At 49.4% G+C, this 15005-nt stretch overlaps 2 protein-coding genes across 4 annotated transcripts in view; one reads left to right on the top strand and one right to left on the bottom strand.

Annotated features, from left to right (window-relative positions):
- The window catches only part of Tgm4 (transglutaminase 4), a 27271-nt gene extending 14923 nt beyond the window's left edge, over nucleotides 1-12348 (top strand). For both annotated transcript variants that reach the window (XM_050141679.1, XM_050141680.1), the window contains 4 exons: nucleotides 4433-4711; nucleotides 5475-5644; nucleotides 8434-8570; nucleotides 10566-12348. In XM_050141679.1, the coding sequence (XP_049997636.1) occupies nucleotides 4433-4711; nucleotides 5475-5644; nucleotides 8434-8570; nucleotides 10566-10707 (728 nt within the window). In that variant the 3' untranslated portion in view covers nucleotides 10708-12348. The remainder of the gene's footprint in view (nucleotides 1-4432; nucleotides 4712-5474; nucleotides 5645-8433; nucleotides 8571-10565) is intronic.
- The window catches only part of Zdhhc3 (zinc finger DHHC-type palmitoyltransferase 3), a 44786-nt gene continuing 41992 nt past the window's right edge, over nucleotides 12212-15005 (bottom strand). For both annotated transcript variants that reach the window (XM_050141681.1, XM_050141683.1), the window contains one exon: nucleotides 12212-15005. In XM_050141681.1, coding sequence (XP_049997638.1) covers nucleotides 14748-15005 — 258 coding nt within the window. In that variant the 3' untranslated portion in view covers nucleotides 12212-14747.

The following is a 15005-nucleotide window of genomic DNA, read 5'->3' as shown; positions in this document are numbered from 1 at the left end:
GGGTTTCTGATGCTGCACATGCAGTTTCTGTTCCTCAGCCACCAATAGTGGGAACAGGTGGTCTCAAGGAAGAGGCTCCAGATGTGGTGAGGTGTTCCCTAGAGCACAGCCTGAGGGAGGCGAGCAGAAGAGATGGGGCTTCAGAGGTTGTCCTGGTGTTGCCTGCATCCCGAGACAGTAGCTCCTCCTGTGTCTGGCCTTGCTGTGTTCACAATCAGAGCGAGGGCTGCCTCAGAGAGGGAGAGAGAGAGTTCAGTGTACTTTTTCCTTGTACCTTTTCCTTCTGCCTTGAAGCCTGGATAATTCATGACCCTAACCTCAAATCTGATGGTTTCCTGTGCAGTCTCTAAGCTGTTAGTGACTTAGACTATTACATGTTCTGTATTGATAGTCTCTGCTTGGTGAGCTACTGCTGTGCTCTCTGTCCCTTCAGTTCCTTGAATATATCTACAATGGTTTTGCACTTATTTAACTTTGTGTATGTGGTGTGCATTTGTGTGTGAGCACACCACAGTGTATGTGGTGTGCATGTGTGTAAACACACCACAGTGTATGTGGTGTGCATGTGTGGTGTGTGAACATACCACAGTGTATGTGGTGTGCATGTGTGTGAACACAACACAGTGTATGTGGTGTGCATGTGGAAGTCAGAGGACATTCCGCCATGTGAGTCCTGAGGATTGAACTCAGGTCACCAAACTTGGAGTAGCCCCTCTGACTATATTTAAAATAGAGAACTTAAAGTTTTTCTCTAGTAAGTTCCAAATCAGGCTTCTGCAGGGCCTGGTTTTCCTTTGGGCGGAGGGCATTTCTTGCTGAAAGTGATAAGCTTGGAGGATACACCGTGGCAGTCTGGAGAACAGACTGTGTGCTGTGCACTGTCTCCCTGAAGACCTCTGTGCAGTCTGTTTTCATCATGGGAAGCCTCTGACTTCTCCTATTCGCCTCATGAGCAGCTGGGGACCAGTGTGCTGCAGCCTTGGTCGTCTGGGATACCTACACAAACTCGCCTTGGCTGGGGAGCTGTGTCCATGCAGGGGCTGTGCCCTTCTGCAGGACTTGGGGCTGTGCCCACTCGGGGGCTGTGCCCACGCAGGTGCTGTGCCCACTTGGGGGCTGTGCCCACTCGGGGACTGTGCCCACTCAGGCTATGCCCACTCGGGGGCTGTGCCCACGCAGGTGCTGTACCCACTCAGGGGCTGTGCCCACTCAGGCTGTGTCCACTTGGGGTCTGTGTCCACTCGGGGGCTGTGCCCACTCGGGGGCTGTGCCCTTCTGCAGGACTTGGTGCTGCACTTCAGCCTCGTTTGCACAGAGCCTCAAGATGAGAGGCACAGCTTGCTTGTCTTTTTCCTTTCCTAGCTTCTCTTCAGGTTTGTAAAACTGTCTTTCAAATAAGCACACCAGGAAAGAGTCTGTTGGTTGTGAGCCGAGTCTGCTCAAGTAACGGTGAGCTCTATGAGTGGACATTTCCAGGGAGCTGTCCTAGAAGTCAGAGGAACATAAAGTCCGTGTGATGAGGTTGTAGGTATGCTCCAGACTGAAAGAGGCTTCTGACTTCACTGTGACCAGCACTGCTGGTTTTCCAGGTGACCAAGGGTCTGGGAGGAGGGGAGGCAATAGGATCACCTCATGCCTTCTGAATTCCTCCAACTCACTCTGTTGTCCAGGCTGGTTTGAAGTCATGGCAATTCTCCTGCCTCAGGTTTCCAAGTGCTGCTGGGATTACAGGTATGAGTCACCATGCCTGGCTCAGTGTGTTATTGTGATTAATTATCCTTAGTTTGATGTCAAGATTCCTAGGTAGGTTGGAGGTGGAGTAACTCTTTGCTTGTGTTCCCACAGCTTTTTAGGAGACTAGGGTGCTCTGGTCTTTCTGCTGCCAACCACTTATGACAAGTCCCCAGCACGCGGCCTTGGGTAGTTCTCAGTGTGAATCTGTAGCTCCTGGGAGCCTCCATAGTCCTAGTCAGTGGGTGTCTTAGTTTAGTTTCTGTTGATGTGATAAAGACCATGATGGAAAGCAGCTTGGGCCAGGCAGTGGTGGCAAACACCTTTAATCCCAGCACTGGGAAGGCAGAGGCAGGCAGAGCTCTGTGAGTTCGAAGCCAGCCTGGTTTACAAGAGCTAGTTCCAGGACAGCCCCGGCTGTTACACAGAGAAACCCTGTTTTGAAAAACAAAAACAAAAACAAACAAACAAAAAAAAAAAAAGAAGAAGAAGAAAAGAAAAGAAACTTGTGAAGAAAGGTTTATTTGGCTTACTCATCCCAGGTCATAGTCCATTGAAGGAACCCAAAGCAGGAATTCAAGGCAGGAACTGAGTCAGAAGCCACAGAGGAAGACTGCTGACTGTTCCTCAAGTCTTACTCAACCTGCTTTCTTATATAACCCAGACATACCTGCTGGGGTGTCAGATCCACAGTGGTACAGGCCCCTCCCACATTGATCATTATCAAGAAAATGCCTATGGGCTGATCAAATGGAAACATTTTCTCAATTGAAGTTCTCTCTTCCTGCTTTGTGTCAAGTTCACAAAAATATCTAACCAGGACAACTGACTACTTGTCAACTTGACACAGAAATGCAACACTATGAAACAATACCCTTTCCTGTCTTGCTTATCCCTAAGATCTTATATTAATATCGATATCACAATATAAAAACATTCTAAAAGTCCTAAAGTCTTTTAAAATTCAGTCTCTTTAAGATATCCAAAGCCTCTTAACTGTGGGCTCCTGTAAAATAAAAACATGAGTTACATATTTCTTATTCCAAGAGGGGAGACCCAGAGCATAGTTACAGTCAAATCCAATCAAATACAAAATTAAACATTCAGTGTGAAATACCCAGTGCTTTACATCTGAGACTGACTCCCTGTCCTCTGGACTCCCAAGGGGCCCCCGGCTCCGCTTTTGGGTCTCTGCCACCTGCAGCACAAATAGCTCGTCTCCTAAGCTCAAGTTAGGTCCATGCCACACCTGCCTCTGCCCTTGGTGGTCATTCCATGGTCTTTGTATTTCCGATATGCTGGGTCTCCATGGCTGTACCTTTATCAGTGATCTCTCCTGGCTTTTCACAGTGCCATGCTTCAGGTGATACCCAATGATATCTTCATGCCTTTAAAACCAGCACCACCTGGGAAGCATACACTACCAAGTTTAGCAGCTAGCATGAGGTGCAGCCTTAGTCCTTTCTAAACCACAGTTCCTGGGTGCTGACGAGGAGGAAATTCTCCCAGAAGATTTCACCTCAGTGATGCTGGTCTCTTCATGAAATCTGATTCCTCAACTCTGGCTAACCAGTAACCAATTGTCTCATGAAGGTTTCACTCTAGTGGTACTGGTTTCTTGATTATCAGCTGCCCTTTCTTTTGGGTGTGTGAAACAGGGTCTGGGCTAGAACTTTCTGTATACACCAGGCTACCCTCAAAGAGATCTGCCTGCCTTTTCCTCGCAAGTGCACAGCTGATTCTTCAACTCCAGCTGGCCAGATACTCAGAGTCTGATGGCTCTCATAGATTCTTTGCAGCGGTCGGATTAATAAATCACCAGTAATTGATATTTAAACAAATTTAATAACAAAACCAGACTCACAAAACCAAGGTTCCAGCGAAGTAGCCAGCGGAAACAGGAGAGAGCGGAAGGGAGCGCGCAGCACAATATATATCAGTAAACATACGCCTGAGGGCAGCCCGCCCCCAAGGGGAGGGCTTATCCCTACAATTCTTTAAGGGGCTCTCAAGATTCTCTTGAAACTTTTCAAGCCAGGATCCCATTGTCTCCACTGCTCTCAACATTTGTATTTTCCCAGCTCCCACAGAACAGCGCCCACTGACCTTTGAACACTCAACAGCTTTTCCAGACCAGTGTCCCAAAGTCCTCCCATAACCTTCCCCAAAACAACATGGTCATGTTTGTCACAGTAATACCCCACTCCTGGTACCAAATTCTGTTGAATTTGTTTCTATTGCTGTGATAAAGATCATAGCAACTTAGAAAGGAAAGGGTTGATTTTGGTATATATATGCTGCACAGCAGTCCACTGAGAGAGGCCAAGGCAGGGACTCGAGGTACCCACTGACGCAGAAGTCATGGAGGAACACATCTTACTGGTTCGCTTCTCGTGTCTTACTCAACTTTTCTTATACAACCCAGGTCTGTTTTCCCAGAGGTTTTAAACCTACAGTGGTATAGATCTTTCTAAATCAGTCATTAATTAATAAAATGCCTCGCAGACTTGTCCATGGACCAATGAGATGGAGCCATTGTCTCAACTGACGTCCCCTCTTCCCAGATGACTCTGGCTTGTGTCAAGTTGATAAAAAAATTCAAACCAGAACAAGGGAAAGCTCTCTCAGCCCCCAAGGGTGTGCTCAGACATTCGGTTCCCCTTAGAGAGGTGTCCTCAGGAAATGTCCCGTGTCTCTGCAGGCTCCCCAGAGGAGAGGAAGGCCATGGAAAAGGCCGCCGGTAAGCACCCGGATGAGGACAAACCCGGCCGTCGGCCAGTGAACAGCATGCTTCAGATCCATGTCCTCCAGAATTCTGTGGAGCTAGGCTATCCTGTCACTTTGACCCTAGTGTTGAAAAGGAAAACGGCCACACCACAGAATGTCAACATTTCGTGCTCCCTCGACCTACAGACATATACAGGCAGCCAGAAGACAAACCTAGGAATCATCCAGAGGACGGTGCAGATCCAAGGTCAAGGTACCAGAGCCTCGGGCCCCGGAGAGACCAGGATCCCTGTCATCTCATGTCTCTTTCTTCTCTGTGATTATTCCCATACTCTTCTGTTTGAATAGACACAGCATTTATTGAGCACTACATTTGGTGGTGATAAGAAATCCTGGCATAGTAGAAAAAAAATGGGCCACATAGATCAGAGTGAGCGCCAGGAGTCTGGGGTCTACCACACATAGATCAGAGTGAGCGCCAGGAGTCTGGGGTCTAGCACACATAGATCAGAGTGAGCGCCGGGAGTCTGGGGTCTACCACATAGATCAGAGTGAGCGCCAGGAGTCTGGGGTCTAGCACACATAGATCAGAGTGAGTGCCGGGAGCCTGGGGTCTACCACATAGATCAGAGTGAGCGCCGGGAGTCTGGGGTCTACCACATAGATCAGAGCGCCGGGAGTCTGGGGTCTACCACACATAGATCAGAGCACCAGGAATCTAGCACGTTAAGGGTGCTAATGGTGTTGCCCAGTCTCTGCAACAGTAGAAATTTTGTTTGGAATTACTATTCTATCAGTGGGCTGTGTTACCCTCAGCGTGAGCAGACTACCCTGACAATGGGGGCCCAGAATGGGCCTGGAGAGCTCAGTAAATCATCAAGTCCACTTGATCCCTAGATGCAGGCTCTCCAAAGAGAGGTCAGGACTCCTCTAAGGCCAAGCGGCTCTGTCCTGAGTTAATCTAACCCTATGTTTGCCAAGAACTCACCTCTCCTCTCTTCCCTGCTCTTTCACAGAGTCAGAGGTGGTTCTCAGCATGGACGCCAACTCCTACATCTACAAACTGGGCATGGTTGACGATGAGGTGGTCATCAAAGGGTTCATCATCACAGAAATAGTGGAGACTGGCGACAAGGTGGCTACCGACACGACCCTGTCGTTCCTGTACCCCGCCTTCTCTGTTGAGGTGAGCTGCCTGCAGGCCAGGGAAGGGGCAGAGCTCAGGGCCTTTGTGTCCCCTGGTTGACTGACCACTGCGCCAACTGCATCCCTAAGGAAAACGGCACATCGTTTTTCACACAGGCATTTCTGAGAAGGGATGTGTCAAGCAGCTTCTTTTCTCTATTTTTGGCTAACTGGATTTAAATTTCTTAAAAATGAGGACTACCTGTTAACAGCACAAAATTCTAAAGATGCAATTGGCATGATAAAAATTTCTTCCCGTCCTCCTCAGATGCTCAGCTCCTTTACCAGAAGCGATCCCTGCCATCAGCTTCTTGCGTGTCTAAGTGTTTTGGATACAAGCCAGTGAAGTACAAGTCTTGCCATGGGCCCACCTCCAGTGTGGGGTGTGATAAAGCTGGTGCCAGACCAACTCCCAGGCAAGTGGGAGTCAAAAGCAGCTTATATAAGAGGCTCTCCATAGTGATATTTTATTTGTATTTAATAAATAAAGCTTGCCTGAAGACCAAAAAGCAAAACCGCCAACCACTGGCTCTTATCTCTACCTCAGTCCAAACTGCCTCCAGGAATCCTCCTCAGAACAAGACTGTCTGAGGGCGGTCTCCTCCTGTTTTATACTCCTCTCTAGCGCTGGGATTAAAGGTGTGTGTTGAAATAAGAGTGGCGGGGCTGCATCCCCAACACCCTAGCCGCTTGGCTAGCTCATGCCCGAAATAACAACACACAAACTGTATTCATTTAAGAACTGCTTGGCCGGTGAACTCCAACCCTTACGGGCTAATTCTCGCACCTGGACTAGCCCATTTCTAATGATGTGTGTAAGCACCCCAAGGTGCGCTTACCGGGAAGATTCTAGCCTACATCCATCCTGGGTTGGAGGAGCTTCATTGCGTGCATCTGCCTGGGATGGCATGGCGTCTCTGCTCTAGCAGAGCTGTCGGGTCTGTCCGGGAGCAGAGCAGAGTCTGACCTCACTTCCTCTTCCGCCCAGAATTCTATTCTGTTTCCTCCTCCCATCTATCTTTTAACCTATCAGGGCCAAGGAGTTCCTTTATTGCTTAACCAATGAAATCAACAGATTGATATATGACACTCCCACATCAGGTGTGCACCACTACTACCTGGTTTCTATGGCAAAGTAATATGGCTACTGGGATTGAAGGTGTGTGTCACCACTTCCTGGTCTGTAAGGCTGACCAGTGGGACTGTTTTACTCTCTGGTCTTCAGGCAAGCTTTATCTATTAAAACACAGATGAAATCCCATTGCCCTAGAGTCCTTCCTTGGTGGCCCTGGCCTCTCCCAGGGTTCATCATGTTTACAACTCAGCAGGGTACCTCCCTTGGGACTTCTCAGGCCGAGGATATGGCCACCTCTGGAGACTGTTTTGACATTTCTGTGGCAGTATGGTTGAGTCAGAGACTCATCCTTGGCCGAGGTGGGGCTCAGGCCTGGCCCCTGCTCAGTGAAGCAGAACCGCATGCTTCCCGGGATCCACTCTGCTTGAAGCAGGTTCAGCCCACTCACCATGGCCCAATCATCCAGAATTTCTAGCTGGGCGGTGGTGATGCACACCTTTAATTGCAGCACTCGGGAGGCAGAGGCAGGTGGATCTCTGTTTGAGGCTAGCCTGGTCTACAGAGCAAGTTCCAGGACAGCCAGGGCTACATAGAGGAACCCTGTCTCAAACCCTCCCCCAAAATGAGGGGCTGGAGCAATGACTCAGGTTAAGAGCATTGTTACAGAGGAACCAGGTTCGGTTTCCATCACATACGTAATGGTTCACAGCCACCTTTAACTCCAGTCTAAGGGAATCTGATGCCTTCTGATGCCTTCTTCTGACTTCTGTGGGTACTAGGTATGCATATGGTCTAATACATACATGTAACCAAAACATTCATACAGATAACATAATTAAAATAGGTTTCTCTTGGGGGTCTCACTCCCATCCTCCTCCTGAGGTGGCTCCACAGGTATCTGTAGGCATCAGAGAACACTTGTCTCTGGAGCCAGGCATGTGTGGTCGGAGCTTCAGATGTCCTAGAAGTGGGCACTCTACTTTCCTTTACTAAAATTCTAGTTAGTACATCTATACTGTGATTGGAGGAACTAAAATTCTAGTTAGTACATCTATACTGTGATTGGATGTAGCTAGCACATGGTTTGAGTGGGGAGCAGGCATTGCTTCTGGAAGGAGACCAAACCCTGGGCAGGGGAGATGGGGCTCTGAGGGAGAGGGTCCAGCCAGAACAGTATGGCAGGGCACGCGTGAGTTCCAAGTGTTCTGGCTTTGGACAAATGAGGGGCGGAACAGATTCTGAGGGATGAACACAGTCTGTTTTTGGATGTGTTTCTCCAGGCTGTCCTGTGACGCAACTTGGAATTTTGGGTCATTGGCGAGGGAGGACGGATGTCCATACCATAGCTTGGGGCTCTAACAGCTGTTCAGCCCCTGAGCCTGGGCAAAGGGGCATCCTGATTAGCTGGATGAGATCAGGATGTAGCTCACACCAGGACCTCTGGCTACCATGAACTATGTAGCTTCATAGTTCCTTCAAAATATGATTGGAGGAACTAAAATTCTAGTTAGTACTCGAGTTCCTTCAAAATATGTCTGACAAAACTAAAGAGGTAAACATGTGCAAATACACGGAATCTCAGAGAGACCCAGGTGGACCAGGTTCTCCACAGAGCCTTCCAAGGGAGCGCAGACCTACTGACACTCCAGCTGCCATCTACGCTCTCATCTGCAGCTCGTCACGCCTGCCTTTCCTCCACTCCCCACTCTTAACAGATGCCGGACACAGGCAAGGTCAACTGGCCACTTCTCATCACCTGCACCTTCAAGAACACCCTGCCCATCCCTCTGACTAACATCAGGTTCTCCGTGGAAAGCCTGGCCCTCTCGAACATGCAGTCCTGGGATCAAGGGTGAGTTCACCCAAATTGTTCTCACGGGACAGATGCTATAATGGGTCTCTCACATGTGCCCTCCTTCGGAGACGTAAACTTTCAGCATGAGATTCAGTAAAAATGCAGACACACATTGCTGGTACCAAATCACAGAAAAGACCACACTAGTGTTCTGCCAGTGGTAGGCCTTTCTGCTTCTTGTCAATCTGATTGTTCTACAGAAATGTCAAAGCATCCCCGTGTCTTAAGTCTCTGCTATAATTCGTTTCCTTTGCCCGTTTACCCCTATGGAGTCATTACTTTTCTTATTAACCCGAGTGCAGCCTTTACTCAGGAAGAATAGGGGTGTAATTAGCTTGTAGGTTATTTATCTTGAGACAGTCTCACACTATATTGGCCAAGCTGGCCTTGAACCCATGGAGATGCGTTTGCCTCTGCCTCCTGTGCTGGGATTAAAGGCATGCACCACCTCTGCACAGTCTTGTTTGCTGAGGTGCTGTCCTGGAAACTGAGCGCAGGCCTTGTGCATGAAAGGCAAGTGCTCTCCCACAGAACTATATTCCCCAGCCTAGGCTGTTTAAAGTTCTAGCATGCCTTTGTTAATCTTCTCTGTGGATACTGAATTTCATGTCATAAGCAAGAATATAGGAATAGTTGCAGGTGGTGGTGGAGCACACCTTTAATCCCAGCACTCAGGAGGCAGAGGCAGGCAGAGCTCTGTGTTTGAGGCCAGCCAGGTCTACAGAGCTAATTCCAGGATAGCCAGGGTTACACAGAGAAACTCTTGTCTCAAAAAAAAAAAAAAAAAAAAAATTGGGGAGGGGGAGGGAATGGGAGGAGAGGAGGAAGTGGAAATTTTTAAGTAAAAATAAATAAAAAAATGTGAAAAAAATCAACCAAACAAAAAGGAGAAATAGTATAAATTTTCTGCAATTTTTGGCTCTATTTACATAATTATTACTGTGAATATTAATTTTGGGATAGAATAATCCAGAGCCCCAATTTTGCCAAATAATTTATCAATGAAATGTCAATAACACAGGTAATCCCCACTTATACCTCGGTCTCTGGACTGTGTCATGTGTCTTTGTCAGTGATGCTGTGCTGTTTGAATGGCTGTACTGGGAAGTGTGCAGTGCTGTATGAAGGCAGCTTTCTTCTGTTTCTCTAACATAGGACATTTGAATCACCGTGATTTGGGATTTAAACTGGAACTGTGCTGTGCCAAACAAATGGCCTTGCCGGGATGTAGTCTAAGTTCCCACGCATCCACGTGTCCTCTTTGTAAGGGGCACACTCCTAGTTGGAGCCTTTGTTGCCTTGGTGCAGGGGATGCTTCTCACTGTTTTCTGTCTGAGGAACTAGAGATTGATCTTGGTTTGCCAACATACCCAGTACAGGATTTTAACTCAAAGATTCCTCGGGTCTGTTTCACACCAAGTGTCTAGATCTCCCAGGTAAATCCCAGCAGTCTCCTGTTATTCTGAGACTAGGGTTTCCTAACCCTTCACAGACACACAGATCACCTGGGAACATTGTTATTCTGAGACGAGGGTTTCCTAACCCTTCACAGACATACAGATCACTTGGGAACATTGTTATTCTGAGACGAGGGTTTCCTAACCCTTCACAGACACACAGATCACCCGGGAACGTTGTTAAAGAACAGATCAGTTCAGCAGTTTGGGTGAAGGGGGCTCCGAGTCCAACACACTCTCAGGTAATGCCATCTTGAGTCCCTAGGGTTAGAGAACACCTTGTAGATCCACCAGGAACTGTGTTCCTGAGGACACCCAGGAGGGTTTGTGACGGCTAACTGGAGAGGCATTCCAGCCGTCTGTCTGGCAGCTCAGACAAACGGCTACACTCCAGGTGGAGGCCCACTTTACTGGGCTCCGGAGCATCACTGTGCTTTTCCAAGAGCTGTCCCGGAACCAGATGCCTGGTTTTTCATGCAATGCACTTTTCTTCTGTGGCATCTTTGCTGATTCTGTGTGCATTTGAATTTTCTAGGACAGTGCCACCTGGACAGTCCATCACTTTCCAAATGAAGTGCACCCCAGTGAAAAGTGGACCCAAGAAATTTATTGTCAAGTTTACTTCCAGACAAGTGAAGGAGGTTCATGCCGAGAAGATCATTCTCATCACCAAGTAGCCCAGCTGAGACCATGGAGATGGAGGCAAGAGCCCTGATTGGCTCTGAGCCTCTGCTAAGCATGTTACCATTTCCTAAATTGTATTTAGTGTTCAGGTCAGGGATGATTGGATTTAATTACTCAGAGGAGGGCAGATTCAAGAGCCAGCCCAGCAAAAGACAGAGCTCAAGGGCCAGTGTAATCTCAGGCAGTAGCTCCATGGGACCAGGGCTCCTCTCTGCAGCTTTGAGTATACATCACAGACATCTTAAACACACATTGAGGAGTCACGGCCTCAGAAGACAGCAACTGTCATCTGGGTTTAGACCCATAGACAGAACCCAGAGCTGCTATTCAGTGCAGCTGAAGTGCTGGAGGCATCTTCCATTTGGGCATCGGATTCTGTCAGGTCCAGGGGTGCCTAGAGGTGAGCTAAGACCCCTACAGGAAAGCATCCTGGAGCTGGTCCTGGCTCTACATGCTCATCCCAAGGCTCTGTCCTCTCAGAAGCAGGCCCACGCTGGCGTGAGGCCCTCTTGCCTCTGGGTGGGACAGGGGAGGAGACCCCACAGCCTGTATCCCCTCCAAGGAGGAGTCTATGGCCACTGGTAACATCTGCTCTGCTCACTGGAGTCTGAGTTCTGCTCTGCCCTCGAGGGATCTTCTCGATGATCACTATGCTTTGAATTAAACTGCTGACTTTAAGATGGCTGTGTCCTCCTGAGTGAATTTTCCTGTTATGTCAGCATGCTGCTTAACAAACCTGGGGGAGCCATTGCCTCTGAACTTCACGTTGATCTCCTTGGTCTGGGCTGTCTTCATGATGGCCAGCCTCGGTCAAGGGCTACAACTTCTAAGTGGACATATACTCCAGAGAGGCGCAGTAGACCGAATGAGGGGTATTTGTGTATTCCGAGGACACTTTGTCTGATAAAACACTGACCAAATGCAACCTGGGGAGGAGAGAGCTGATGCCATCTAACTTCGGGTAGCGCTCAGTTTCTGAGGGCACTCAGGGCAGGAGCCTGGAGGCCAGAGCAGTGCTGCTTACTGGCTTGCTCCTCAAGGTTTGCCCATCTCTTGTCTCATACGATCAGGACCACCAGCCCAGGGGTGGTGTAGTGAATTCTAGTTGGTCTTAATAATAAAAACCCAGGGTCAGATATGGGGGTATATGTTGAAAGATCAGAGAGACAAAGGAGCAAGCCAGAGACAGCCACGTCATGCCCAGCCAGGTCCTCAGCCTGAAAGGGGCTGAGCATCTCTCTCTAAGCAGCCATATCACTTCCTGTTTCCTCCGCCCTGGTGCTGGGAGTAAAGTCGTGTGCCTCCACTGCCCGGTCTCTATGGTTAACTAGCGGCTGGTTCGGCATTCTCATCTCCAGGCAAGCTTTATTTGTTAGAGCACAAACAAAATTATCACCAGAGTGGCAGCACCCACAACGGGCCAGGTCCTCCTACATCAGTCATCAATCAAGAAAATATATTACATACTTGCTTACAGGTTATGTTTTTTTGAGAGGGTTTCTCTGTTTAACAGTCCTAGCTGTCCTGGAGCTCGCTTTGTAGACCAAACTGGTCTCGGTCTCACTGAGATCACCCTGTCTCTTCCTCCCAAGTGCTGGGATGAGGAAAAAAAAAAAAACCACGCATCACCACCGCCTGGCACTTATAGGCCAGTCTTACGGAGGCATTTCCTCAACTGACTTTAGCCTGTGCCAAACTGACAGAAAACTAGCCAGAGCACTGTCAGCATCTCACCTTCATTTGTTCAGAACTAGAAAACCTCAGTCCTGATTCCTTCTGTGTATCTGTCCACCTCCCTGGGATGCAGCAGGTGTCTGGCATGTACTTGTGGGGTGACCAGTTAGTAATCCCATGAAGCCACTGTTAATGTCTGTATGACACTTGTTGGGCCTGAGAGGAAGGATGCTGTCTAGGGCTTTAGGTTGCTAAAAACAGGCACCTCTAACTACAGAGGTAGATCAGAGAGCTTTTACTCAGACAAGAGGCAGGTGTGTAGCCCGTCTCCCTCCCAGAAACACTGGGCCTCCTCTTATCAGCTGCGCTACTGAGCAGACTCTCAGGAATCACCAAGGAGAGAAGGCCACTGTGTCTGTCCTGGTGGGAAGGCACAAGACTCAAGACTGAGCAGACTGCTGCCTACATGATCCTGGCTGTCCATCTCTCCTTGGGAGAGATGCAGCTGAGGCCCTAACATGATAATGGGCTTGCTGAGGAAGGAGGAGGAGCTAGCTCTAAACCTGTGGGAGCAGATGCCTGCCCACCTCAGCTCTTCTAGTGGAGTACTCTGGAAACCGACGGCTGTGGGGCTGGGAGGAAGCTGTGCTGCTAGTCAAGCTGGCTTCAGGGAAGATGGGCTTCAGCCCCAGAGCGCATGGACTCAGCACAGACAACGACTCTACAGCTCCTTCCTTTTTAAAACTGCTGCTTGTTGGGGACCCAGTCACTAGCCCTTCTTTCTCCTTGGTGTGGAGTCTCTGATAGGTCATCCAGGGGTTAGGACTCCTGCAGCCAGAGGACCACTCTCTCCAAACAGTATCAGCAGTAAAGCCAACTTGGGCTAGGATGTTAGTAGAGATAAACGTTAAAACACATCTGCTCAGAAGAAATGCACCTGCAGCAGGGTGGGGTAGGGTACAGTTGTTAATGCTGGATCCCTGTTGCTACTCTGTGGGGTGAACCGTGGGATCTGACGGAACTCCACCCTCCAGGGACTGCCCAGGAATAAGACCACTGCTCGGCCCTCGGCCCCCCACAACCTTCCTTTCTCAGTGTCCTCAAATAATACCGACTCTGTCAGGCAGTGGTGGCGCTTGCCTTTAATCCCAGCACTGGGGAGGCTGAGGCAGGCAAATGTCTGTGATTTCGAGGCTAGCCTGGTCTACAAGAGCTAGTTTCAGGACAGCCTCCAAAGCTACAGAGAAACGCTATCTCAAAACAAAACAAAACAACTGAAAAGCCTGACTCATGCATAAGGCCACAGGTCCAGGACATGGAAGAAGGGATGTAATACAGAATCCTCCGCCGGGGCTGGAGCAGGCAACACTTGGGAATGGTTCAAGGTCTGAGTCGGGGAGCTGGTGTGCTTCTTGAAACTATCTGTTTAGATGCAAAAGCTGCTGCTTCCGCAACCATGGCAATAGACTGGGGAGTGCAGGGGGCTGCCCAGACCCAGGCACCCAGCGGTCTGCATGTCCTAGCCACCATGCAGTTTTCTTTTGTTTTTAACATGGGGTTTCTCTATGTAGCCTGGAGCTCTGCAGCCCAGGCTGGGCTGCCTGCCCCAAACGCTGGAATAAAGGCATGTACCTCATGTCCAGCCACACAGCTGTCTGAGGCACCATCCTGGGAACTGTTCTAAAATGCAGAGGTAACCATTTCTGGGTGTACCTGTTCCCGTGTCTTACTAGACTTTTTCCAGGAGCCCAATACATGAATGCAAACTTGTGGCCACAGAAAGGCTGGCTCCATTGTTGTCTCAGAAAGGAGTCCAGTTATCTATAGGATGGGAACTAATTTTGGGTGACTGTCATAACTCAGGCTCATTTCCTTCTGCACAGGTTCTGCACATGTGCATGCATTCAAGTGGGTGGGGTGCTCTTTCAACCAAGCCCAAGCTCAAGCCCCAAGGGCAGGTCCAGTAGCCAGACAAGGAATCCCTTCCCCAGGAATGGCTAGTCTCTCTAGCCTTTCAGGTTGGTCATCCCTGATGTCAGTATCCTTCCCCAAGGCCCTCAGCATCCCCAAGACAGCCCTTTAGAAGAAGCGGCTCCCTCCCCGCCCCCCGGACATTCTGGTCATCATTTCCCTTGCTGGGCAGAGACTAGGCAGCCTTCCCAGGCCTGGAGAATGGTCCCCAACCATCCCTTTTGGCACACGCTGCTAAGAGGAACTCAGAGAAAGTCCCTACTCTTCTCTACCCACACCCCACCCTGAGAGAGAGTTGGTAACCCCACGGGAATGCCTGAACGAGCCCTGGGAGCTGGGGGTGCAATCGGGCCAGCAGCTGCTGTTGGTGTATTATTCTTGGCAGCCTCTATTCATCCAGCACCTCCACAGAGTCCCTGTCTTTTGTCTCCTCCAATTGGCTCTCAGTGGTCTCCATATTGTCCATGTCTGACAGAGACGACACTTGCCGGACCAAGCCCTTGTCAATGGGGATCACGGGTTGACAAGGTCTGGTGAAAGGGTTGAACCAGTTCAGGGAGAAGTCCCCACCAAAAGCCTCCTGGACCGACTTCCAGCTGCCCGAGTGCTCCCTGGGCTGCGTCTTGCGTTGGAGGCGTTCAATACC

The sequence above is a fragment of the Alexandromys fortis genome, unplaced genomic scaffold, assembly GCF_014885135.2.
Source record: "Alexandromys fortis isolate MF-2015 unplaced genomic scaffold, M_Fortis_MF-2015_v1.1 scaffold_44, whole genome shotgun sequence".
In the NCBI taxonomy this organism is placed as follows: domain Eukaryota; kingdom Metazoa; phylum Chordata; class Mammalia; order Rodentia; family Cricetidae; genus Alexandromys; species Alexandromys fortis.
Note: the sequence above shows the minus strand (reverse complement) of the source record. Positions and strands in the feature narration are given on the sequence as shown.